This window comes from Rhinoraja longicauda, chromosome 10 (assembly GCF_053455715.1).
Source record: "Rhinoraja longicauda isolate Sanriku21f chromosome 10, sRhiLon1.1, whole genome shotgun sequence".
NCBI lineage: Eukaryota > Metazoa > Chordata > Chondrichthyes > Rajiformes > Arhynchobatidae > Rhinoraja > Rhinoraja longicauda.
In genome coordinates this window covers 61,876,547-61,901,378 of record NC_135962.1, presented here as the reverse complement: position 1 = coordinate 61,901,378, position 24,832 = coordinate 61,876,547, and the positions used below count along the sequence as shown (strand labels likewise).

Sequence of the window (24,832 nt, the reverse complement as noted above, 5' to 3'; positions counted from 1 at the left end):
CGGTGTCGTACATGATGCCAAGACCAACTCTTATCTGCCTGCACATAATCCGTATCCTTCCACTCCCTACATATCCAAAAGCCTCTTGAATGCCACAATCATGTTTTATTAGAATATCTCTTTTGTTATCAATTAGTAATAAATCTGCTGTCCCTTGACACAGAGAAGTTGCATCCACAAACTGCTCGGCAGTTCCTTGCCAGAGCTGCTCCAACAGCACCTCTCAAATCCAGCTCATTTGGTCAAATAGACACGAAAGAAAACTCGGATAATCATCTTTAATCAACCCCCATTTCCGTCCACCAACCCCTCGCTACTGCCGTCCTCGCGTCCCGCGGAACCCACGGTCTGTGCGGTCCTCGTCTCCCATGGTCTGTCTGCCCCTCACCTCCCACGGTCTCTGCCGTCCTCGCCTCCCACGGGACCTCACGGTCTGTATCTGGCCCATCGTGCGAGAGTGATGCTGGGTAACTTTCATGCCCAATCATTCCCGTCTGGTACCAGACTGAGAGATGCACAAGGTTGTCAATCCACAGGTGATCATTGTTTGGTGTTGCAGCTTCTACCTGTTCCATCCTCTGTCGTACGGGATGATTGGCCCACACGCTCAGGACCCCCTCAGTCCCATGGCAGGCTTGAGGTGGATGGAGTCCTGGGAATTCTGACCCTCGCTGGAGGTGGACAAGTCACAGCATCTGTTCATCGTCACAGCCACGATGTTGGAGTAAAGGTTTTGTGAAATTAGATAAGATGAAATTCGATAAATTCCTGTCGTTCAATGCAAATGATTCGCTGGTTAAAGTCTCCTTTTGAAACAGGTGAATTTACTGTCATTTGATAAAGTGTACGCTTTGTTCTGAAGATTTATCTGGTAATCGAGCGACAGGCTGGAGGCTGCTCTTATCCCAGTGCGTAAAATAAACCATAAAACTGTGCTGAATGCTGGTGTGAAGAGCTTTACACAGATCACCAGTCCATCACTGCAGGGACCGAAGCTCTCAGAATCAGCAGAAGCTGCTCCCTCCCTCCCTCCTTTCCTCCCTCACTCCCCTCCATTCCCTCACTCCCCTCCATTCCCTCCCCTCCCCTTCCTCCCTCCATTCCCTCCCATCCCTCCCTCCCCCCCACCCTCACTCCCATTCTCTCACTCCCATCCTCACTCCATCCCTCCCTCACTCACTCCCTCATTACCTCCCTCCCTCTCTCCTTCACTCCCTCACTTCCTCCCTCCCTCATTCCCTTCCCTCCCCTCCCTCCCTTCATGTCCTTCGGTCAGGTGCACCAAGGAGCTGCCACTCACGGACTGGGCCACTCACGGACTGGGCCACTCACGGACTGGGCCACTCACGGACTGGGCCACTCACGGACTGGGCCACTCACGGACTGGGCCACTCACGGACTGGGCCACTCACGGACTGGGCCACTCACGGACTGGGCCACTCACGGACTGGGCCACTCACGGACTGGGCCACTCACGGACTGGGCCACTCATGGTCAGTCTATCAAATACAGTTCACACCCCTGTACTTGAAAGGAAGTCCGAGCAGGTAGAATAACTAATGCGGTTATTGTCTTCAAAGTGTATGTGAAGTAAACACTTGATGTATACCAACAGTGACTGTGGTACAACACATAAATAGTGATTCTGTGTCATTGTGAGGAAGATGCTATGAGGTTGCAGGGTGACTTGGACAGGTTGTGTGAGTGGGCGGATGCATGGCAGATGCAGTTTAATGTGGATAAGTGTGAGGTTATCCACTTTGGTGGTAAGAATAGGAAGGCAGATTATTATCTGAATGGTGTCAAGTTAGGAAAAGGCTACGTACAACGTGATCTGGGTGTCCTAGTGCATCAGTCACTGAAAGGAAGCATGCAGGTACAGAAGGCAGTGAAGAAAGCCAATGGAATGTTGGCCTTCATAACAAGAGGAGTTGAGTATAGGAGCAAAGAGGTCCTTCTGCAGTTGTACCGGGCCCTAGTGAGACCGCACCTGGAGTACTGTGTGCAGTTTTGGTCTCCAAATTTGAGGAAGGATATTCTTGCTATTGAGGGCGTGCAGCGTAGGTTTACTAGGTTAATTCCCGGAATGGCGGGACTGTCGTATGTTGAAAGACTGCAGCGACTAGGCTTGTATACACTGGAATTTAGAAGGATGAGAGGAGATCTTATCGAAACGTATAAGATTATTAAGGGGTTGGACACGTTAGAGGCAGGAAACATGTTCCCAATGTTGGGGGAGTCCAGAACAAGGGGCCACAGTTTAAGAATAAGGGGTAGGCCATTTAGAACTGAGATGAGGAAAAACGTTTTCAGTCAGAGAGTTGTGAATCTGTGGAATTCTCTGCCTCAGAAGGCAGTGGAGGCCAATTCTCTGAATGCATTCAAGAGAGAGCTGGATAGAGCTCTTAAGGATAGCGGAGTCAGGGGGTATGGGGATAAAGGCAGGAACGGGGTACTGATTGAGTCAGGGGGTATGGGGAGAAGGCAGGAACGGGGTACTGATTGAGAATGATCAGCCATGATCACATTGAATGACGGTGCGTACAGGCTCGAAGGGCCGAATGGCCTCCTCCTGCACCTATTGTCTATTGTCTATTATCTATTGTCTATTCCTCCTCCACTTCTGGCAGCGACTTCCTGATATCAACTAGCCTGTTAAGAGAAAACTTTCATTCAAATCATCTTAAAAGGGTGAACCCTAAGTTATTTTTAATCAGTAGATTAAGGGCAAAAGAATGACCAGGGTAAGAGCAAGACCCTTTGAAGGCAACGTGGGCAATCTGTGTGTGAAATTAGGTGTAGTGAGGTCCTGGATGAATACTTTCCATTGACATTCACAAAGGAATTGGACTTTGGAGGATTTAATGAAGGTGAAATCTGTCAAACCCAGGAGTGTTGTAGAGCAAGACACAAAATGCTGGAGTAACTCAGCGGGACAAGCTGCATATCTGGAGAGAAGGAATGGGTGATGTTTCGAGTCGAAATCCTTCTTCAGGCCCAAAACGTCTCGGGGTCTCGATCCGAAACGTCACCCATTCCTTCCCTCGAGCGATACTACCTATCCTGCTGAGTTACTCCAGCGTTTTGTGTCTATCTTCAGTTTAAACCAGCATCTGCAGTTCCTTCTCACAGTGTTGTAAAGAAGAGGGATCTAAGAGTGAAGGTACGTAGTTCCTTGAAAGTGGTGTCATCGGTAGACGGGGTGGTCAGCATGGCGATCAGCACATTAGCCTTCGTCAGTCAGGGTATTGAATATTGAAGTTAATTGTACAAGACATTGGAGAGGCACATTTGGAGTTTTGTATTTGGTTTTGGTCACCCTGATAAAGGAAATATGTTGTTAAGTTGGAAAGGATGCAGACAAGAAACAGAGGGCCACATTTTACGTTGAGAGGGGCAACTTTTCAGAGGGTGGTAGGTATCTGGAGCGAGCTGCCAGAGGAGTTGAAGCACAATAACAACATTTAAAAGACATTGGACAGGTACATGGATAGGATAGGTTTAGAGAGATACTAGACCAAGTGGACCCGTTGGGCCCAAACCTCTCCTGCATTGGTGCAGCACCCTCTCCTCCCCCCCTCCTCCTCCCCTCTCCTCCCCCCCCTCCCCCTCACTCTACCCCCTCTGCCTCTCCTCCCTCACCCCTTCCCCTCCCCCCCCACTCCACCCCCCTCAACCCCCCTTATCCTCCCTCCCCCCTCCCTCCCTAGGAGATAGATTTAAACTTTAAAATGTGAATAACTTTACAAATATAACACCGATTTCAATGAAACTTCTTCCATTAGCACCAAAGGGATGACGATGAGTAAGGTGGGCCTAGAATTTTTGCGCTGTCGTGTACCGATTTGGTTGTAGTTCAGGAACAAACAAACAACAGTTTTAGTATGTAGATGAGCCAAACACAGGCAGGTGGGAGAAGCGTAGATGAGGCATCTTGGGGACAAGTTGGGCCAAAAGACCTGTTTCCATGTTATATGACTCTTAACACATTTATCTGAAATCTGGTTTGCCGATGTCCATGATGGGAGTCTACCTGGCTTAGACTGTATTGACCTCTGTCCTATCTCATCAAGCCAGTTGAAGGGTCACAGGAGTGACGTATGTATGTAACAACATATTAAACTGCTGCTTATGTGAGAGCCTCGACCTTCGGCACACATTGTCACAGTCACGTTTATTTATCAATCATATAACATGGCTAGGAGCACAGAAAATACTGAACAGATATTCATGGAAATAAGGCAATTGAAATGTTCCAGAAAGCAGCGAAGCCCATTGCACTGATTCATGTTGATATTCCTTCATGGCCAAGGTGACTGGTGATAACCGACAAACCTTTACTGGGCAAAGGCTGACTGATGCATTGGAAATCTGTCTGGTTTTACCATAGACACAGATCCAGTTTGGGAGTCAGTTTCATCAAATTTCCATTTGGATTTGGGGGCTTGGTTGGAATCTCCTCTTCCTTAGGAATGCTAATATCTGCCACTGGCATTGTAAGTTCCCATGGAACTCATCTCCCTTCAGTTCCTCTCCTTCACTACTTAATTTTGGAGTTGACAATTGAAGTTAGCTCAAACATTCTCTCATAAGTAAGTGATGCAACTGTGTGGGATAGGAACAGCTGTGTTGGCAGAATGGCCCTGGTTGGACGATTGATGCAGTCATTGGGTTGTCAGTTTCACAAGAAAACTACATCAGAACTGAAACGGAATCAGTTTATTTGGCCAGGAAAGAAACCACCACTCTCCTGTTGGACACAGGTTGGAGGGTCTTTCTGTAAAATGTTTTAATTTGTAAATTACTGACATGCATCATTGTTTGAAGCAATGTAACATTTGTTTCCTTTATGAGTGGTTGAACAGGTTGCATTTCACTGTATTTGAACCAGTGTCAGAAGTATAGTGATTACACTGGGCCACCTCTGATTTGGACAAGATGACACTTTTTATATTGACCAAACTTCTCCACGCAGCTTGTCTCATTGAATAGTGTAGGGCAGACCCTTCTACAGCTACATAGACCTAGATGTGCAGGGAATATGAAGGTTCAACTCGGCATCATGTTCAGCATGGACATGTGGGCTGGTGGTGCGAACTGTTCCCATCATGTTCAGTATGGACATGTGGGCTGGTGGTGCGAACTGTTCCCATCATGTTCAGTATGGACATGTGGGCTGGTGGTGCGAACTGTTCCCATCATGTTCAGCGTGGACATGTGGGCTGGTGGTGCTGAACTGTTCCCATCATGTTCAGTATGGACATGTGGGCTGGTGGTGCTGAACTGTTCCATGGACCTCTTTGGTAAATGGCTACATGTTTTGGCCAACTACCAATCAATCAATTCTCATCAGTTTAATCCCCTGCCCCCTCTGCCAATTCTCTCCACGTGAATAACCTGGCACCTGCTCTAAGTAAACAAAGTGCCCAAAGCAGGAATAAATGTAAACTGCAGAATATGGGCAACAGAAATGTGGATATAAGGGAGTGAAGCAGAATTAGTGGAAATTCATTTTAAAAATGTGGACCAGGGCAGGATTTTCATTTTTATTTCCATTTCTGATGAAACCAATTGAACTAAATAATCTCGCTAACAGAGAGCTTGCAGTTTAGGTGAAAGAGGTTATTTCTTGAGATTGCTGTGGGCAGGGGCAGTGAGGACGAGACCACCCTGGTATCTGGTGCATAAACCAACAAAGAAACTTGCAGAGCAAAACTATTATGTTCATTCAGTTAATTTAAATTAAAGAGAGGCACAATATCTGAAACAGTACAAATTAAAAGTTGAATATATAACTTCATAACATTACAGGCCACCAGGCTCCATTTATTGGTCAGATGTAGTCAGAGAGCAGGTGGTTCCTGCAGCTGAGATCACCTCCAGCTCCCATGGCAGCAGGTGTCAGGGCATGTGGGCACATGAAGCATTCCCTGGCGCATGCTGGCCGCACATTCTCAACCAGGTAGCGATTGCAGGCAGCGTTGCCGAACGAAGCAATTGGAAATAATGGTTCCAACCCAACTCTTCACAATAAAAGGCAGAGTTCAAAACACTCCAGTGCCTCTAATGTCTGTCCAGAGGCAGAGCAAGTCTGTGGCATTAATGGAGCTCTGGTGAAAGAGAAACATTCTGTTGCAGCACAACATTCCCACCAGGCAGCAGCGTTACAAATCTCATTCCACCACCGTTCCTGCAGTCGCCTCGTGCTCAGGACTTTCCAACACAGGATCAACGTTTTGTATTCGACCAGAAATGTCAGATTTGGAGTCATCGGCACGAGTTTCCATGGTTCCGTAACTCTGATGTGCGGGAGATGCCACGGGCGTCAGGCCCAGCTCTGGGTCCTGGAGAACAGCCGCAACGAACACCTGGAAATCAGAGCAGGTAGTCACCACACAGCACAGCACAGGTGGGCATCACACAGAACAGCACTGGTGGACACCACACAACACAGGTGGTCACAACACAGGTGGGCATCAGAGCAGGTGGTCACCACACAGCACAGGTGGGCATCACAGCAGGTGAGCACAGCACAGCTGGTCATCAGAGCAGGTGGTCACCACACGACACAACACAGGTGGGCACCACACAACACAGGTGGGCATCACAGCAGGTGGTCACAGCACAGGACATCAGAGCAGGTGGAAATCAGAACAGGTGGTCACAGCACAGGTGGACATTGGGGCACGGGGGGCACAGGAAGTCACCAGAGACCAAACATGAAGTTAATTTGAGAAAATTAACACTGGAAGCAAATAAAGAACCTTTCCCCACACACCTCCATTTCTCTTCTCCCCCTCACTCCTCACCCCCCCCCCCACTCACTCACCAGTTACCCCTCACTGCTCTCCCACTCCCACCCCGCCTTCACTTACGTTGGAATTAGGTGTGGAGGACACACTGCTCCGCTCTCCATCCACGAACAAACAGTCAGGCTGTGGCTCCGACAGCTGAGGACAGAGCAGACACAGTCAGAGTCAGAGCAGACACAGTCAGCAGACTCACATCAGTGGAAGCATTGTGCTCCAGGGCAAAGTGCAGAAGTTGATGAGCGGGGATAAGGTTCAATGAATCAAGGCAGGCAGGCAGGCAGGCAGGGCCTTTCCTTCAGCCCAATGCTAGCCTTGGTGGCAGAGTGCCTGATTGCTGCCTGCAGGACCTGTGGCCAACTGCATTTCCTCTCAGACCACAAGGATAAATCAGAGCAGCGATGAGCTTGTCGAGGAGCAGACTGGAGGCAGAGGGTAGATAGTAGTTTCCAGGAGGTCACACCACAGGTTCAGCCAGAGGGAGGGGGACACAGTTCACTTGGACCTCACCCAACTTCATCTACTGCCTCCTGTACTTCAACAACACCAAGTGTAGACTCAGCAACTGCAGGATCTGCTTGCTAAACATTTTAACCCCTTCCCGTTCAATATTGGCATTTAAGAGACCTTTGAACAGCGACAATAGACAATAGGTGCAGGAGGAGGCCATTCGGCCCTTCGAGCCTGTACGCACCGCCATTCAATGTGATCATGGCTGATCATTCTCAATCAGTACCCCGTTCCTGCCTTCTCCCCATACCCCCTGACTCCGCTATCCTTAAGAGCTCCATCTAGCTCCCTCTTGAATGCATTCAGAGAATTGGCCTCCACTGCCCTCTGAGGCAGAGAATTCCATAGATTCCACAGACTCTCTGACTGAAAAAGTTTGTCCTCATCTCCGTTCTAAATGGCCGACCCCTTATTCTTAAACTGTGGCCCCTGGTTCTGGACTCCCCCGACATTGGGAACATGTTTCCTGCCTCTAACGTGTCCAACCCCTTAATAATGTTATATGTTTCAATAAGATCTCCTCTCATCCTTCCAAATTCCAGTGTATACAAGCCTAGTCGCTCCAGTCTTTCAACATACGACAGTCCTGCCATTCTGGGAATTAACCTGGTAAACCTACGCTGCACGCCCTCAATAGCAAGAATATCCTTCCTTAAATTTGGAGACCAAAACTGCACACAGTGCTCCAGGTGCGGTCTCACTAGGGCCCGGTACAACTGCAGAAGGACCTCTTTGCTCCTATACTCAACTCCTCTTGTTATGAAGGCCAACATTCCATTGGCTTTCTTCACTGCCTGCTGTACCTGCATGCTTCCTTTCAGTGACTGATGCACTAGGACACCCAGATCACGTTGTACGTCCCCTTTTCCTAACTTGACACCATTCAGATAATAATCTGCCTTCCTATTCTTACCACCAAAGTGGATAACCTCACACTTATCCACATTAAACTGCATCTGCCATGCATCCGCCCACTCACACAACCTGTCCAAGTCACCCTGCAACCTCATAGCATCTTCCTCACAGTTCACACTACCACCCAGCTTTGTGTCATCTGCAAATTTGCTATTGTTATTTTTAATCCCTTCATCCAAGTCATTAATGTATATTGTAAATAGCTGCGGTCCCAGCACCGAGCCTTGCGGTACCCCACTAGTCACTGCCTGCCATTCTGAAAGGGACCCATTTATCCCCACTCTTTGCTTTCAGTCTGTCAACCAATTTTCTATCCATGTCAGTACCCTACCCCCAATACCATTTGCTCTAAGTTTGCCCACTAATCTCCTATGTGGGACCTTGTCGAAGGCTTTCTGAAAGTCGAGGTACACCACATCCACTGGCTCTCCCCAGTCAATTTTCCTAATTACATCCTCAAAAAATTCCAGAAGATTAGTCAAGCCACATATATACAAGGAGAGATATGGGTCATATGCACACAGTGGAAATGGGTTAATCTTGGCATCATGGACATTGTGGGCTAAAGGGCTTGTTCCTGTGCTCTACTATTCTATATTCTGTTCTATGAAGAGAGGTTATGAAGTTTGTTACTGAGGGGGGGGGGGGGGGGGGGGTGGAGGAAGGGGATCTCTGAGATACCACCAGGGGCGAGGGTGACAAGGACATTTACTCAGGAGTGAACAGTTTGATGTGAGAGGAAGTTTCGGTGAATGTGAAGAGATCCCGAGAACGTTAAAGTTTGTGATTCATTTATAGAGATGGTGAAACGATCAGTCAGGAGTTTCAAAGATGGCCAGAAGGGAGAGAGGGGAAGGTGGTTGATGGGAGTGCTCTACAAGGGCCTGTCGTAGTGCAGGACTTGCAGTAACTATGCTGTGATGCACCCTAGACTTCTCTGACAGTCCAGGTGAACTCAGCAGGTCAGCTCAGAGTGCAGAGGGAAGGAGATGTTTCAGGTCAATCACCAAGGTGAACAAAAGTTGAAAATGAAGCACATGTTAAGCTGCAGAGAAGGGGAGGGAAAACCGGGGGGGGGGGGGGGGGTATTAATCACATCTGAGCTGTTGGGGAACATGTGAATAGAAGAAGCGAATGAAAAAGAGGGGAGAGAAAAGAAGCAAGTTTGCTGATGATACAAAAGTGAGTGGTTTTGCAGATAGTGAAGATGGTTGTGAACGATTGCATCTGGATCTGGATCGATTGGCCAGGTGGGCTGAGGAACGGTTGATGGGATTTAATAGAGAAGTGTGAGGTGTTGCATTTTGGGACATCGAACAAGAGCAGGACCTACACTGTGAATGGTCGGCCTCTGGGTAGTGTTGTAGAGCAGAGGGGTCTAGGAGTACAGGTGTATGGTTCCCTGAAGGTCGAGTCGCAGGTGGATAAGGTGGTCAAAACGGCTTGGCCTTCATCAGTCAGAGTATAGAAGTTGGGAGGTCATGTTGCAGTTGCATTGTCAAGCTTCAAAGGGTTCAGAGAAGATTTACGAGGATGTTGCCAGGACTAGAGGGTGTGAGCTTTAGGGAGAGGTTGAGCAGGCTGGGTCTCTATTCCATGGAGCGCAGGAGGATGAGGGGAGATCTTATAGAAGTGTACAAAATCATGAGAGGAATAGATCGGGTAGATGCACAGAGTCTCTTGCCCAGAGTAGGGGAATCGAGGACCAGAGGACATTGGTTCAAGGTGAAGGGGAAAAGATTTGATAGGAATCTGAGGGGTAACTTTTCCACACAAAGGGTGGTGGGTGTATGGAACGAGCTGCCGCCAGAGGAGGTAGTTGAGGCAGGGACTATCCCATCGTTTAAGAAACAGGTTAGACAGGTACATGGATAGGACAGGTTTGGAGGGATATGGGCCAAATGTGGGCAGGTAGGACTAGTGTAGCTGGGACATGTTGGCCGGTGTGGGCATGTTGGGCTGAAGGGCCTGTTTCCACACTGTATCACTCTGTGACTCTATGAAGGGCCTGTTTCCACACTGTGTCACTCTATGAAGGGCCTGTTTCCACACTGTGTCACTCTATGAAGGGCCTGTTTCCACACTGTACCACTCTGACTCTAATGGGGGAACAAACAATGCTAGGGTTGAGAAATAAATCTCTGACGCCGCTGGAAATCTGAAACACAAACATGTCGGCTGTGTGTGGCACCAATAATGAGGCTGGGAGGGCCGGGGACTGTTGTCCCTGGAGTGTAGGTTTTTGAGGGGTAACCTTATAGAGGTTTAGAGAATCATGAGGACTGATTAGGGGAGACTAAAGATTAAAGGCGAGAGGGGGAAGATTCAATAGGAATCTGAGGGGCAACCTTTTCACATTGAGTGGTGGGTGTAAGGATCGAGCTGCCAGAGGAGGTAGTTGAGGCAGGTACTATCAAAACATTTGAGACACTTGGACAGATAGGAAAGGTTTCGAGGGATACTACACCAAGTGGGCGTTGGGCCACGTTCCTTGTGGGGTTTTCATTGCGACCTGGGGAAATCGCGTTGTTTCTTTAAAATAAATTGTCTCTTAAAAAATAAAAATAAATCTCAATGGGGGGGAGAGGGGTGGGATGGAAAGGGGTGTGGTGGGTGAGGAGGGGGGAATGGGGTGGGGGGGGAGGGGGAATGGGGTGGAGAGGGGTGGGGTGGGTGAGGAGGGGGGAATGGGGGTGGAGGAGGGGGTGGGGTGGGGTGAGGAGGGGGGAATGGGGTGGGGGAGGGGGAAGGGGGTGGAGAGGAGTGGGGTGGGTGAGGAGGGGGAATGGGGTGGGTGAGGAGGGGGGGAATGGGGTGGGGAGGGGGAATGGGGTGGAGAGGGGTGGGGTGGGTGAGGAGGGGGGAATGGGGGTGGGGGAGGGGGAAGGGGGTGGAGAGGGGTGGGGTGGGTGAGGAGGGGGAATGGGGTGGGTGAGGAGGGGGGAATGGGGTGGGGAGGGGGAATGTGGTGGAGAGGGGTGGGGTGGGTGAGGAGGGGGAATGGGGTGGGGGAGGGGGGGGAATGGGGTGGGGGAGGGGGGAATGGGGTGGGGGAGGGGGAATGGGGTGGAGAGGGGTGGGGTGGGTGAGGAGGGGGGGAATGGGGTGGAGAGGGGTGGGGGTGGGTGAGGAGGGGGGAATGGGGTGGGGAGGGGGAAGGGGGTGGAGAGGGGTGGGGTGGGTGAGGAGGGGGAATAGGGGTGGGGAGGGGGAATGGGGTGGGGAGGGGGAATGGGGTGGGGGAGGGGGGAATGAGGTGGGGGAGGGGGGAATAGGGTGGGGGAGGGGGGGAATGGGGTGGGGAGGGGGAATGGGGTGGAGAGGGGTGGGGTGGGTGAGGAGGGGGGAATGGGGGGTGGGGGAGGGGGGGGGGAATGGGGTGGGGGGGGAGGGGGGAATGGGGTGGGGGAGGGGGGGAATGGGGTGGAGAGGGGTGGAGTGGGTGAGGAGGGGGGGAATGGGGTGGGAGACCGTCATGCCAGCGGCCATCTTCTTTCTCCTTCACTGTGGGTGTCGTGCTCCTCCAGGGGAGGGGGAGCGCAATTAAAATGCGGTCCAGGGAAGGGGGAGAGGGTGTGACCGAGGAACCTTGGACCCAAAGCCTCTCCTGTATTGGTGTAGCAGCCTCAACCCCCTAATCAATCCCCCTTATCCCCCACTCCCTACTCTCCCATCTTCCCTGACCCCCACTGTACCCCTTCCCCCCCACCCCCACTCTCTCATCCCACCACCACCATCCCCTCCTCCCCCCACCCCTGCTGTCCCCTTCTCCCCACCCCCATGGGAGGGGGGACTCGAGGACACCGTGGCGTGGGTTGAAGGGACCGAAGGGAAGGATGAGTGGACATCAGTCCGACCATCTCCCTCCTGCTCAGGAGTGTCCTCCGGGTGTGGGAGAGCGGGGAGAGGGTGGGGAGGGGTGGGGAGAGGGTGGGGAGAGGGAGGTGGTGATTGTGGGCGGGCGACTCCACTAACGGCGTCCATCTTGTTTGTATGAGTGAGGAGAGGGGCCGTGAGCACGAGCTCATCTCAGGGGCGTTGGTGACGTCAACTCGCTGAAGACCTTCAATAATCGGTTAGAAATAAAATGTTTTAACTTTAAAACCTCTGTAACTTAAAAAATATACGACCAATTTAAATACAAATATCATAGGCACCAGCACGGAGAGTGGTGATTAAGATGGTTTACCGTCTTGGCGAAATCACTGATAGATAGATAGATACGGATATATATACAAGATGTGAGTTTTAGTGGGCAATGGAACGAGTGTAAATGAGCAGATTGGTCAGTGTGGATGTGTTGGGTTGAAGGGCCTGTGTCTGTGCTGTACGACTATGGACCGGTGAATAGAGACGGTTACTGGGACAGCTGGCAGCTCCACACCTCACACTGCCCCACCCACCATCACAAATGGTCCGTACTGACACCCACAGAAGGCTGGCCATCCAACCAATGTTGGCCAATGCCTGGTGGAAGATGCACTGCTATCCCTCCAACTGTGGGGGGTCTGGTGAGAAGAGCAAGGAGAGAGAGGGAGGGGGAGAGAGAGAGAGGGAGAGGGGGAGAGGGAGAGGGGGAGAGAGAGAGGGAGAGAGAGAGAGGGGGGAGAGAGGGGGAGGGAGAGGGGTGAGTGTGAGAGAGAGAGAGGGAGAGAGAGAGGGGAGAGGGAGAGGGGGAGAGGGAGAGGGAGAGGAGAGAGCGAGAGAGAGAGGGGGAGAGAGAGAGGGAGAGAGAGAGAGGGAGAGAGAGAGAGAGCGAGAGAGAGAGGGAGAGAGAGAGAGCGAGAGAGAGAGGGGGGAGAGAGAGAGGGAGAGAGAGGGGTGAGAGGGAGAGGGAGAGGGGAGAGGGAGAGGGGGAGAGGGAGAGGGGGAGGGGGAGAGGGAGAGAGTGAGGGAGAGAGGGAGAGGGAGGGGAGGGGGAGAGGGAGAGAGTGAGGGAGAGAGGGGGGAGAGAGAGAGGGGGAGAGGAGAGAGGGGGACAGAGAGAGAGAGAGAGAGAGAGAGAGAGAGAGAGAGTCCCCTGCTTGCTCTGTGTGGGGGTGTGTGAGTTGGAGCAGAAGGTTGTTGTTGTGGGACATGGCAGAGAGTGACGGACCAGGTGAACCATGGCAGGGGCAGGGTGGTCGATCAGCAGTCACACAACGAGGAAGTGTTGGCGTGGAGGGCGAGGGTTTGGGAGACAGGGAGGCAGGGAGGGGGGGAGCTAAAGGCTTGGGTAGTGATTGCTGTCTCTGCCTTGGAGAGAGAGCCTTGACAAGGCCAGGGCTCCTTGTCCTTCCTCCCCACATTCAATGGTCCATGTTTGCTGAGCCCCACGAGCACCAGCTCTGATGACAGGTGTGTGATCTGAACCACTGCTCCTCTCTCCACATTTGCTGCCTGACCTGCTGAGTGTTTCTAGCATCTTCTCTAGTTGTGACAGAGGTCAGGGAAACCATACAAATGCAAACTAATCTCTCTTTACCAAGGGCTTGCTATCTACCTGTGTCTGGAATAGTTTCTCTCCTCTTGTACTCCACTCACGACTGTTCCTTCTGAGTCTTACACTACAAGTAAAGCACAAGTTACTATTCTTTGCTTCAACATTAAGTAAATTGTTCTCGAACTTGATCTGTGCTTTGTGTGACTTTTCAATCACCAACAGCAGGACAGGACTTGGGGTCAGGACCAGAGCGCTGAGCTACAGGGAGAGGACTTTATTCCTTGGAGCGCAGGAAGCTGAGGGGTGATCTTATAGATGTGTATAAAAGCATAAGGGGAATAGATCGAGTCGATGCACAGAGTGGGCATTGGTTTAAGGTGAGAGGGGAAAGATTTAATAAGTATCTGAGGGGCAACGTTTTCACTCAGAGGGTGGTGGGTTTTATGCAATGAGCTGCCTGAGGAGGTAGCTGAAGCAGGTATATGGATAGCAATGGGCAAGCACAGGCAGGTGGGACTAGTGTAGATGGGAATAGGCCAAACACAGGCAGGTGGGACTAGTGCAGATGGGGCATCTTAGTCCACATGGTCAAGTTGGGCCAAAGGACCTGTTTCCGTGCTCTGTGACTCTCGGTCCATGAACCCCACCAGCTCAATCATATTTTGCTCACTTTTCTTTCACGTCTTTCAGAAGACTGGAGTGTGGCTAATATTGTGCCTATTTAAGACAGGGTGCAAGGAAAAGTGAAACCAGGGCAGCATCTCCACAGTGAATGGCAGGGCCCTGGGAGTGTGGTGGAGCACAGAGGGGTCTAGGAGCGCAGGTACACAGTCCCCAGGTAGACAGGGAGTGTGGTGGAGGCAGAGGGATTGGGGAGTGAACAGCAGGGACAGGTTGGGCTGAAGGGGGATCGACTCTCTGCCGTCCTCAATGAGGGCAACTGTCCCAGAAACAACAAACCATGTTGTCGACAAATGCAGATCAGGCTGGAGGTCACTGACCCCTGACCACTGGTGCTCTGTGGAGGTCACTGACCCCTGACCTCTGGTGATCTGTGGAGGTCACTGACCTCTGGTGATCTGTGGAGGTCACTGACCCCTGACCTCTGGTGATCTGTGGTCACTGACCCCTGACCTCTGGTGATCTGTGGAGGTCACTGACCCCTGACCCTCTGGTGATCTGTGGAGGTCACTGACCCCTGACGATCTGTGGAGGTCACTGACCCCTGACCTCTGGTGATCTGTGGAGGTCACTGACCCCTGACCTCTGGTGATCTGTGGTCACTGACCCCTGACGATCTGTGGAGGTTACTGACCCCTGACCTCTGGTGCTCTGTGGAGGTCACTGACCCCTGACCTCTGGTGCTCTGTGGAGGTCACTGACCCCGACGCTCTGTGGAGGTCACTGACCTCTGACCTTTCCAACATCTATCTCCAGGGTCAGGTCAGGTGTGTGAAGGACCACTCTCCACCTACCTGTGGTTGCAGCTTCACCAACATCTGGCAGTGTCACCCACAGCTGTTGAAGCAGGATCTCCCCCCCCCCCCCCCTCCCACATCCACCCCTCCCCCAGTGACAGAGGGCACCAACTCTACGATGCACTGCACATTCTCCAGGTTACCCTGACAGCATCTCCCCATAGACAGGTTCAGGGTGACACCAACCACTCCCAGGTGCCTCCCTGTCCTGACCAGACGTGGTCTTTGTTCTTCCATCATCACTGGGCAGATGCTGGAACCCTCCCCAACCTTCAGCAGCAGCAGAAGGTTCAGGAATGGGCAATGATGAAGGGCCATCGAGGCTGGAGCCACACACCCCCCTGACCACACACCCCCTGACCACACACCCCCTGACCACACACCCCCTGACCACACACCCCCTGACCACACACCCCCTGACCACACACCCCCTGACCACACACCCCCTGACCACACACCCCCTGACCACACACCCCCTGACCACACACCCCCTGACCACACACCCCCTGACCACACACCCCCTGACCACACACCCCCTGACCACACACCCCCTGACCACACACCCCCTGACCACACACCCCCTGACCACACACCCCCTGACCACACACCCCCTGACCACACACCCCCTGACCACACACCCCCTGACCACACACCCCCTGACCACACACCCCCTGACCACACACCCCCTGACCACACACCCCCTGACCACACACCCCCTGACCACACACCCCCTGACCACACACCCCCTGACCACACACCCCCTGACCACACACCCCCTGACCACACTGCACACAACTGCACAGCAGCACATTAACCCACCAACCCACACGTCTCTGGATGTGGGAGGAAACTACACCCACACGGTCACAGGCAGAACGTGCAGACTCCACACAGGCAGTACTGTGGGGAAGGAAGCTGGGTGTGTGGCGCTATGAGCAGCTGGTGTGCGATTCACAGCCTCTGCTCTGTGGGATGCAGGGAGCTTGGTTACTGGTGGTTGATGCTCACAGGTCCAGCAGCAGAACGTTTCTGACCAGTAGCACTGGAGGATTCTTATCCGTCTGCTGTACCGGCCACTCTGCCCCTCTACCTTATGCCATCCCCTGACGCCCCAAGCCCTTACCTGACAGTTCTGAGGCTTCAGTTTGTGAAGTCCTTTGATGCAGAATACAAACAAGGAGAAGACGATGCAGAGCAGGAGGGGTGCTGAAGGTGAAGAGGGTAATGGGCTGAACGGGACCTGTCGAAAAATAAATATCTACAAAACATCTTCCTTACAAAAACGTCTCTGACATCCGCAGAGGCTAGAAAACACATTCAATGCACCAATTACATACATCACCCCCCCACCCTTGCCACTCATGTGCCCACTGGCATGGAATCCCTTCCCTTATTTGGAGGGGCGTCTCTCTCCACCACACCCTGCCCCCCATGTTCCAGCAGCAGAACGACCCTAGACTGTGGTCCTCCCCCACAGGGCCTTGGCGTTGGCTGCACTGAGCTTCAGTGCGTCCCTCAGCACGTACTCCTGCAGTCTGCAGCGGGCCCAGTCAGCAACATTCCCCGATGGACAGCTCGCTCCGCTGGGAGGTCAACAAAGCTCGGGCAGACCAAAGAGCGTCATTCACCGAGTTGATGACCTTCCAGCAGCACTCGATGTCAGTCTCTGAATACTACTGTCCCTGGGAACAGTCCGTAGATCACAGAGTCCTCTGTGACGGAGCTGCTCGGGATGAATCGTGACAGGGACCCCTGCAAACTTCTCCAGACTCTCTTGGCAAATCCACAACTTACAGTTTCCAGAACCCCATTAATCCACAACCTACAAGCCTGTACCCAACCCCCCCCCACCCACCCTCGTGTTCACACCCCCCCCTGTGCCCACCCTCCCCCCATCCACCCCCCCTTCCCCCCACCCCCCCTCCCACCCTCCCCGTTGCCCCCCCACCCCGTGCCCCCCCCTGTGCCCACCCTCCCCGTGCCCCCCCACCCTGTGCCCCCCCTCCCATTCCCCGTGCCCACCTTCCCCCCACCCCTCCCCCCCCACCCCCATGACCCCCCACCCCCGTGCCCCCTCCCCCTCCCCCCCCACCCCATGACCCCCCACCCCCGTGCCCCCCCACCTCCCCGTGCCCCCCCACCCCGTGCCCCCCCCCTCCCCGTGCCCCCCCTCCCCGTGCCCCCCCACCCCCTCCTCCCCTCCCCGTGCCCCCCCTCCCCGTGCCCCCTCCTCTCCGTGCCCCCCCTCCCCATGCTCCCTTCCCATGCCCCCCCACCCCGTGCCCACCCTCTCCTCCCCCCCTCCCTGTGCCCCCCCCTCCCCGTGCCCCCCCACCCCCCCTCCCCGTGCCCCCACACCCCCCCTCCCCGTGCCCCCCCTCCCCGCATCCCATGCCCCCCCTCCACGTACCCCCCCACCCCCTCCTCCCCGTGCCCCCTCTCCCCGTTGCCCCCCTCCCCGTGCCCCCCCCCAGCCGCTGGCGTGTACGTACCGAGGCGCAGCACTGAGAAGAAGAGGAGCCAGAACATGCAGAGGATGGGGGCAACGACCACCTGGCTGACGGCCGCGGAGTGGAGCCGCTGCGTGAGTTTGGTGGGTAAACAGGCGTAGTAAATGTTGTAGCGATCCACCAGGTGCTTCAGCAACATGTAGAGTAGCCCTGGAAACAAGCAGCACCCACCATCGTCAGCAGGCACCCCGGGGAGGGAGGGTGGGGGGGAGGGCGGGGTGGGGGGGAGGGCGGGGGGGGAGGGGGGGCGGGGGCGAGGGAGGGGGATGGGTGGGGGAGGGAGGAGGGAGGGGGCGGGGTGAGGAAGGGGGGTGAGGGGCGAGGGGTGGGGAATGGGTGGGGTGGGGGGGAGGGAGGGCGGGGCGAGGGAGGGGGATGGGTGGGGTGGGGTGGGAGGGGCGAGGGAGGGGGTGGGGGGAGAGGGAGGGGGATGGGTGGAGGAGTGGGGGGAGGGAGGGGGAGAGAGAAGGGAGGGGGCAGGGCGAGGGAGGGGGTGGGGGATGGGTGGGGGCGGGGCAAGGGAGGGGGTGGGGGGAGGGTGGGGGGAGGGGCGGGGTGAGGGTGGGGGGCGGGGGGAGAGGCGAGGGGGATGGGTGGAGGAGTGGGGGAGGGGGGAGGGAGGGGTGGAGGAGTGGGGGATGGGTGGAGGAGTGGGGGGGAGGGGGGAGGGAGGGGTAGGGGATGGGTGGAGGAGTGGGGGATGGGTGGAGGAGTGGGGGGAGGGGGGGAGGGAGGGTGGGGGGGGGGATCAGGAGATGGGGAGTTTTTACATGGCAGTTTTCATTGGTGGGTCGGCAGTAGAGAGTTCGGGGCCTGTCCCACTGAGGCGATGTTTTAGGCGACTGTCAGTCGTAGCAGGTCACCGAAAAACCGGTGACTGGACCCCCTACGACAATGTCTACGACAAGCTACAACAATCTACCACCTAGTGGATGTCAAGCTACGGCAAGCTACCGACAACCGTCGACCCAATCATCGTGACTTAGGACGTCCACCTACGACCGCACCTACGGCAACCTAGGACAACCAAAGTCAACCTACGTCTATCCAACACCACCCGGCTCATGGACACACTTCCCTACATCCACCCCCACACTTCTCTAATCCACCACTAGTCACCCAGGCTCCACTGGTCACCCCCACTGGTCACAGAGGCTCCACTGGTCACCACCACTGGTCACAGAGGCTCCACTGGTCACCACCACTGGTCACCCCCACTGGTCACAGAGGCTCCACTGGTCACCACCACTGGTCACAGAGGCTCCACTGGTCACCACCACTGGTCCACCCCCACTGGTCACAGAGGCTCCACTGGTCACCCTGGCTCCACTGGTCACAGAAGGCTCCACTGGTCACCACCACTGGTCACCCTGGCTCCACTGGTCACCACCACTGGTCACCCTGGCTCCACTGGTCACCCTGGCTCCACTGGTCACAGAGGCACCACTGGTCACAGAGGCACCACTGGTCACCACCACTGGTCACCCTGGCTCCACTGGTCACCACCACTGGTCACCCTGGCACCACTCTGCTTCCTTCATGAAGCCCATTCTGCACCCAGTTGGCCAGCTCTCCCTGGATCCCAAGCAACCCAAACTCCCAGGCAGCCGACCATTGGGAACCTTATCAAAGGTCGCTGATCCATTTAAACTACGTCTAACAACCTTGCCCTCATCAACCTTGTTGCTTCCTCATCATGAACCAGGAACCAGGCCATGATGTCCCGCCAACAGAATCATGCTGACTTTCCCGAATTCTCTCGCTCCCCACAGTGAGCTCGGACATATCTGATCAGGACCATGGTTTTTATATACTTAGACAATAGGTGCAGGAGTAGGCCACTCGGCCCTTCAAGCCAGCAGCACCACTTCTATCAGGTCTCCTCTTACCCTCTGCCATTTTAGAGAGAACAATCCAAATTAAATCTCAGCTGCCTATCCCTGACCCACGCCTGGCTGTTCCACACCAAAGCCTCCAGGTCTGACCCACGCCTGGCTGTTCCACACCACAGTTTCCAGGTCTGACCCACGCCTGGCTGTTCCACACCACAGCCTCCAGGTCTGACCCACGCCTGGCTGTTCCACACCACAGCCTCCAGGTCTGACCCACGCCTGGCTGTTCCACACCACAGCCTCCAGGTCTGACCCACGCCTGGCTGTTCCACACCACAGCCTCCAGGTCTGACCCACGCCTGGCTGTTCCACACCAAAGCCTCCAGGTCTGACCCACGCCTGGCTGTTCCACACCACAGCCTCCAGGTCTGACCCCACGCCTGGCTGTTCCACACCACAGCCTCCAGGTCTGACCCACGCCTGGCTGTTCCACACCCACAGCCTCCAGGTCTGACCCACGCCTGGCTGTTCCACACCACAGCCTCCAGGTCTGACCCACGCCTGGCTGTTCCACACCACAGCCTCCAGGTCTGACCCACGCCTGGCTGTTCCACACCAAAGCCTCCAGGTCTGACCCCACGCCTGGCTGTTCCACACCACAGCCTCCAGGTCTGACCCACGCCTGGCTGTTCCACACCACAGCCTCCAGGTCTGACCCACGCCTGGCTGTTCCACACCACAGCCTCCAGGTCTGACCCACGCCTGGCTGTTCCACACCACAGCCTCCAGGTCTGACCCACGCCTGGCTGTTCCACACCACAAGCCTCCAGGTCTGACCCCACGCCTGGCTGTTCCACACCACAGCCTCCAGGTCTGACCCACGCCTGGCTGTTCCACACCACAGCCTCCAGTTTTCCTCACTTGCCCTTCACTCCAACATCAACATACCTTCAACTCTCACTGTCACACTTTAAAAACATCTCACTTTCCAGATGTCCCTTTGTTCACAAACAAACTATTCCCATCAACATTTGCAAGTTCCTGTCTAACACCATCAAAGTTGGCCTTGCCCCCAATTGTCCTGATCTATAAATATTTTAAAGCTAATAGAACTGTGGTCCCTGGTCCCCAAAGGCCTGAGGTCTGTGAAGCAGAACTGTCTTTATACTTAACCCTCAGCACACTTGTGCATCTGACGTTGAGGGTTACGGAGGTGGGTGGGGACTAGTGTAAATGGGGTCCTATGACAATAAACGCAACCTGACTTGAAGCATTTCTATTCCATGTTGACAGATTATGTGTTGGTTTACATCGAAGATAGACACAAAATGTTGGAGTAACTCAGCAGATCGGGCAGCATCTTCTAGAGAAAAGGAACAGGTGGCGTTTCGGGTTGATGACCCTTCTTCAGACTTGATTAATGGTTTGCGACAGGTTGAAAGGTAGCAGATGGAAGGGACATGTGGAACAGAAAGGGTAGATATGTTCCATCATGTGTCAGCTTTCAACACTGCCTTTTGTGAGAAGGTGCCGACTCTACTGACAAACGCAAACACAAGGCTGCTCACTCACCAAACGGAACGATTATCGGGCAGGTGATGCTGTAAGTCATCACAACAGCAAATATACACATGGTCCAGGCGTACTCTAACCCAAACTGGTACTCATAGGCCTGATTCTGGGGAGAGAGAAAGAAAGAGAGAGAGAGAGAGAGAAGAGGTTAGGGCTGGTACAGTGGGGGAGGGGGAATGGAAGAGACTGAGCAAAGATTGGTATGGACATTCTCCAAATGTTCACACCCTTACACAATATATTCCTTTAGTCATCCCATGCCATGCTGGCTGTGGCCCAGAGCTACAGGGAGAGGTGGGACAGCTGAGGGCTTTGGTCATGGAGTGCAGGAGGCTGAGAGATGGTCTTAGAGAAGTGTAAAGTCATGAGGGGTAGAGACAGTGAGAGGGGGAGGGGAATCAGGAACCAGAGGGCATGGGTGATAGGGAAAGATTTAATTGGACACTGAGGGGCAGCAGAGGGTGGCGGTGTCTGGAACAAGCTGCTTGAGGCATGTCCCATAACAACACATAACTGACATTTGGACAGGCCCATGGATGGGAAAGGTTGAGAGGGATATGGTCAAACACAGGCACTTGGGACGAGGGTAGATGGGGCATGTGGGTTAGCCTGCATTAGTTGGGCCGAAGGGCCTGTTTCTGTGCTGTGTGACAGCAATAACAGCTCGTCACTGGGAACACAGGAGCTGCTGAGGATGTAGGCTCCCCGCCAGTGCAGACCCTCCAGTGCAGCGCCCAGTGCAACACACTCCAGTGCAGACCCTCCAGTGCAGCGCCCAGTGCAACACACTCCAGTGCAACACACTCCAGTGCAGCCCCTCCAGTGAAGACCCTCCAGTGCAGCGGCCAGTGCAGCGGCCAGTGCAACGCACTCCAGTGCAACACACTCCAGTGCAACACACTCCAGTGCAGCCCCTCCAGTGAAGACCCTCCAGTGCAGCGCCCAGCGCAACACACTCCAGTGCAACCCCTCCAGTGCACCTCCCAGTGCAGACCCCTCCAGTGCAGCTCCTAGTGCAACACACTCCAGCGCAGCACACTCCAGCGCAGCACACTCCAGCGCAACACACTCCAGTGCAACACACTCCAGTGCAGCCCCTCCAGTGCAGCCCCTCCAGTTCAGCCCCCTCTCCTGCCCCTTTAGCTTCCTCGGAGTTGCTCACCCCCCCCCACCCCACCCCGCCCGTCTGCCCCGGCAAGGCTAAACACGACCTTTACCTTCTTCACGTGTATCTGCTCAGCCTTTGACTTTGCAAAGACGAGGCGTGTGGCATAGACCAGCAGCCCTGGGATACGAAGCAGCTCCATGGCCGTGCCGATCAAGCTCGACGTGATCACGTAATTCCACAAAAAAGGCACCGTTATCCGGGAGGAACACGCATCTACGGGGAGACCGCGCGCAGTTACGGGCGTGATTGAGCCGTGTTGGCATGAAGGTGTGTTGGCATGACATGTTGAGTGATGGGCTGATGGTGCCGCATTGGCTTGACAGCGCCGTGTTGGCGTGATGGAGCATGTTGGCGTGACGGAGCCGTGTTGGCGTGACGGAGTGTGTTGGCGCGATGGAGCCGTGTTGGCGTGACAGAGCGTGTTGGCGTGACAGAGCGTGTTGGCGTGACGGGGCCCGTGTTGGTGTGATGAAGCGTGTTGGCGTGACGGAGCCGTGTTGGCGTGACGGAGCCGTGTTGGCGTGACGGAGCGTGTTGGCGTGACGGAGCATGTTGGCGTGACGGAGCATGTTGGCGTGATGGAGCGTGTTGGCATGACGGAGCCGTGTTGGCGTGACGGAGCATGTTGGCGTGTCGGAGCCGTGTTGGCGTGACGGAGCCGTGTTGGCGTGACGGAGCGTGTTGCCGTGACGGAGCGTGTTGGCGTGACGGTGCATGGGTCACAGTGTCGGCGGGCAACCTCACTGGAACTTTATATCCGCTTCATCCAGGAAGTGGGTGTCGAAGAGCCAGTGGAAGAAAACATCCAGACTGCAACACAACACAACACAACACGGGCAGGGTCACGGGCAGGGCCAGGGTCACGGGCAGGGTCATGGGCAGGGTCACAGCCAGGGTCACGGGCAGGGCCAGGGGCAGGGTCACGGGCAGGGTCACAGCCAGGGTCATGGCCAGGGTCAGGGTCATGGGCAGGGCCAGGGGTAGGGTCACGGGCAGGGTCACGGGCAGGGTCACGGGGCAGGGCCACGGGCAGGGCCAGGGGCAGGATCATGGGCAGGGTCACGGCCAGGGTCACGGGCAAGATCATGGCAGGGCCAGGGGCAGGGTCACGGGCAGGGCCAGGGGTAGGGTCACGGGCAGGGTCAGGCCTCAGGCAGGGGGTCAGAGTCCCTCCACGGGGTCATGACCTTCCCAAGGGGTCAGGTCCGTTGGTGACCTATTGATGTCCAGTCTGTGCTTTGGACATTTCTGACCTCGGGTCACAACACGCACACGGATGTTCGTGTTTCCCCACACACGGATGTGCTCCCCGGCTCCGATTTCCCTCACGTGTCCCCCGTCAGTGCCAGCCCAGACCCCCCCCACCCCCCCCCCCCCACAGGCCAATCTCCCCCCCCCCACAGGGCGGGAGGGGAGGCAGGGGGTACGGGTCGGGGGGGGGGGGGCAGGGGGTACGGGTCGGGGAGGGGGCAGGGGGTACGGGTCGGGGGGGGCAGGGGGTACGGGTTGGGGGGGGCGGGCGCTACCTGGTGAGGCCGAGCGAGGGCAGGATGATCACCATGAAGACCAGGAAGAAATAACACTTGTGCATCGTCACCTGGTTCTCAGTCGACCTGGAATGGCAGAGAGTCAGTGGGGGGGAGGGGGAGTGGGGGGGGGGAGGGGGGAGGGGGGAGGGAGGGGGAGTGGGGGGGAATGGGAGAGTGGGGGGGAGGGGGAGGGGGAGTGGGGGGAGAGGGGGGGAGGAGAGTGGGGAGGGAGGGAGGGGGGAGTTGGGGGGGAGGGGGAGGGGGAGTAGGGGGAGGGAGGGGGAGGGGGGGGGAGAGGGGGGAGGAGAGTGGGGGGAGGGAGGGGGGGGAGTTGGGGGGTAGGGGAGGGGAGTAGGGGGAGTGGGGGGAGTAGGGGGAGGGAGGGGGAGTGGGGGGGGCACCCAACCAGCAGGGGCTACCTTGTCCAGTGACACTCGAAGAAGGCGGGAGTAGTAAACGATGAACGGGAGCAGCACCGAGAAAGTCCAGAGGAGCAACGTGGGGAAGAACTGCGTCACGATCGGGGTCTGCAACACAGAGAGGGGGGAGGTCAGGGAGAGGGGGGGGGGTCAGTGAGAGGGGGGGGTCAGGGGGAGAGGGGGGGTCAGGGAGAGGGGGGGTCAGGGAGAGGGGGGGGGCAGGGAGAGGGGGGGGCAGGGAGAGAGGGATCAGGAGGAGGGGAGGAGGGGAGGACACATGGGGAGGGGGAGGGATCACACAGGGAGGGGGGTCACACGGAGAGGGGTCACACGGGAGAGGTCACACGGGGAGGGGGTCACACGGGCGGAGGGGTCACATGGGGAGGGGTCACATGGGGAGGGGGAGGGATCACACAGGGGGAGGGATCACACAGGGGGAGGGATCACACAGGGGGAGGGATCACACGGGGAGGGGGTCACACGGGGGGGGGTCACACGGGGGAGGGGTCACACGGGGAGGGGAGGGGGGTCACACGGGGGAGGGTGAGGGGGTCACATGGGGAGGGGAGGGGAGGGGGTCACATGGGGAGGGGAGGGGAGGGGAGGAGGGGGTCACATGGGGAGGGGAGGGGGTCTCATGGGGATGGGGGCTGTGGCTGTCATGGCTG

General features: G+C 55.6%; 2 protein-coding genes across 2 annotated transcripts in view; one reads left to right on the top strand and one right to left on the bottom strand.

The window, feature by feature from the left end:
* Window positions 1–2,186, top strand: part of pomt2 (protein-O-mannosyltransferase 2) — a 71,645-nt gene extending 69,459 nt beyond the window's left edge. Inside the window, exon 21 of the mRNA XM_078407242.1 lies at window positions 560–2,186. Within this exon, the coding sequence (XP_078263368.1) occupies window positions 560–665 (106 nt within the window). The 3' untranslated portion in view covers window positions 666–2,186. The remainder of the gene's footprint in view (window positions 1–559) is intronic.
* Window positions 2,187–4,166: 1,980 nt separating this feature from the next.
* The window catches only part of LOC144597550 (DNA mismatch repair protein Mlh3-like), a 56,747-nt gene continuing 36,081 nt past the window's right edge, over window positions 4,167–24,832 (bottom strand). Inside the window, 12 exon segments of the mRNA XM_078407028.1 lie at window positions 4,167–6,368; window positions 6,876–6,950; window positions 16,258–16,335; window positions 16,337–16,374; window positions 17,627–17,794; window positions 21,049–21,154; window positions 22,266–22,391; window positions 22,393–22,429; window positions 22,961–23,026; window positions 23,743–23,829; window positions 24,165–24,190; window positions 24,192–24,272. Of these exon segments, the coding sequence (XP_078263154.1) occupies window positions 6,174–6,368; window positions 6,876–6,950; window positions 16,258–16,335; window positions 16,337–16,374; window positions 17,627–17,794; window positions 21,049–21,154; window positions 22,266–22,391; window positions 22,393–22,429; window positions 22,961–23,026; window positions 23,743–23,829; window positions 24,165–24,190; window positions 24,192–24,272 (1,083 nt within the window). The 3' untranslated portion in view covers window positions 4,167–6,173.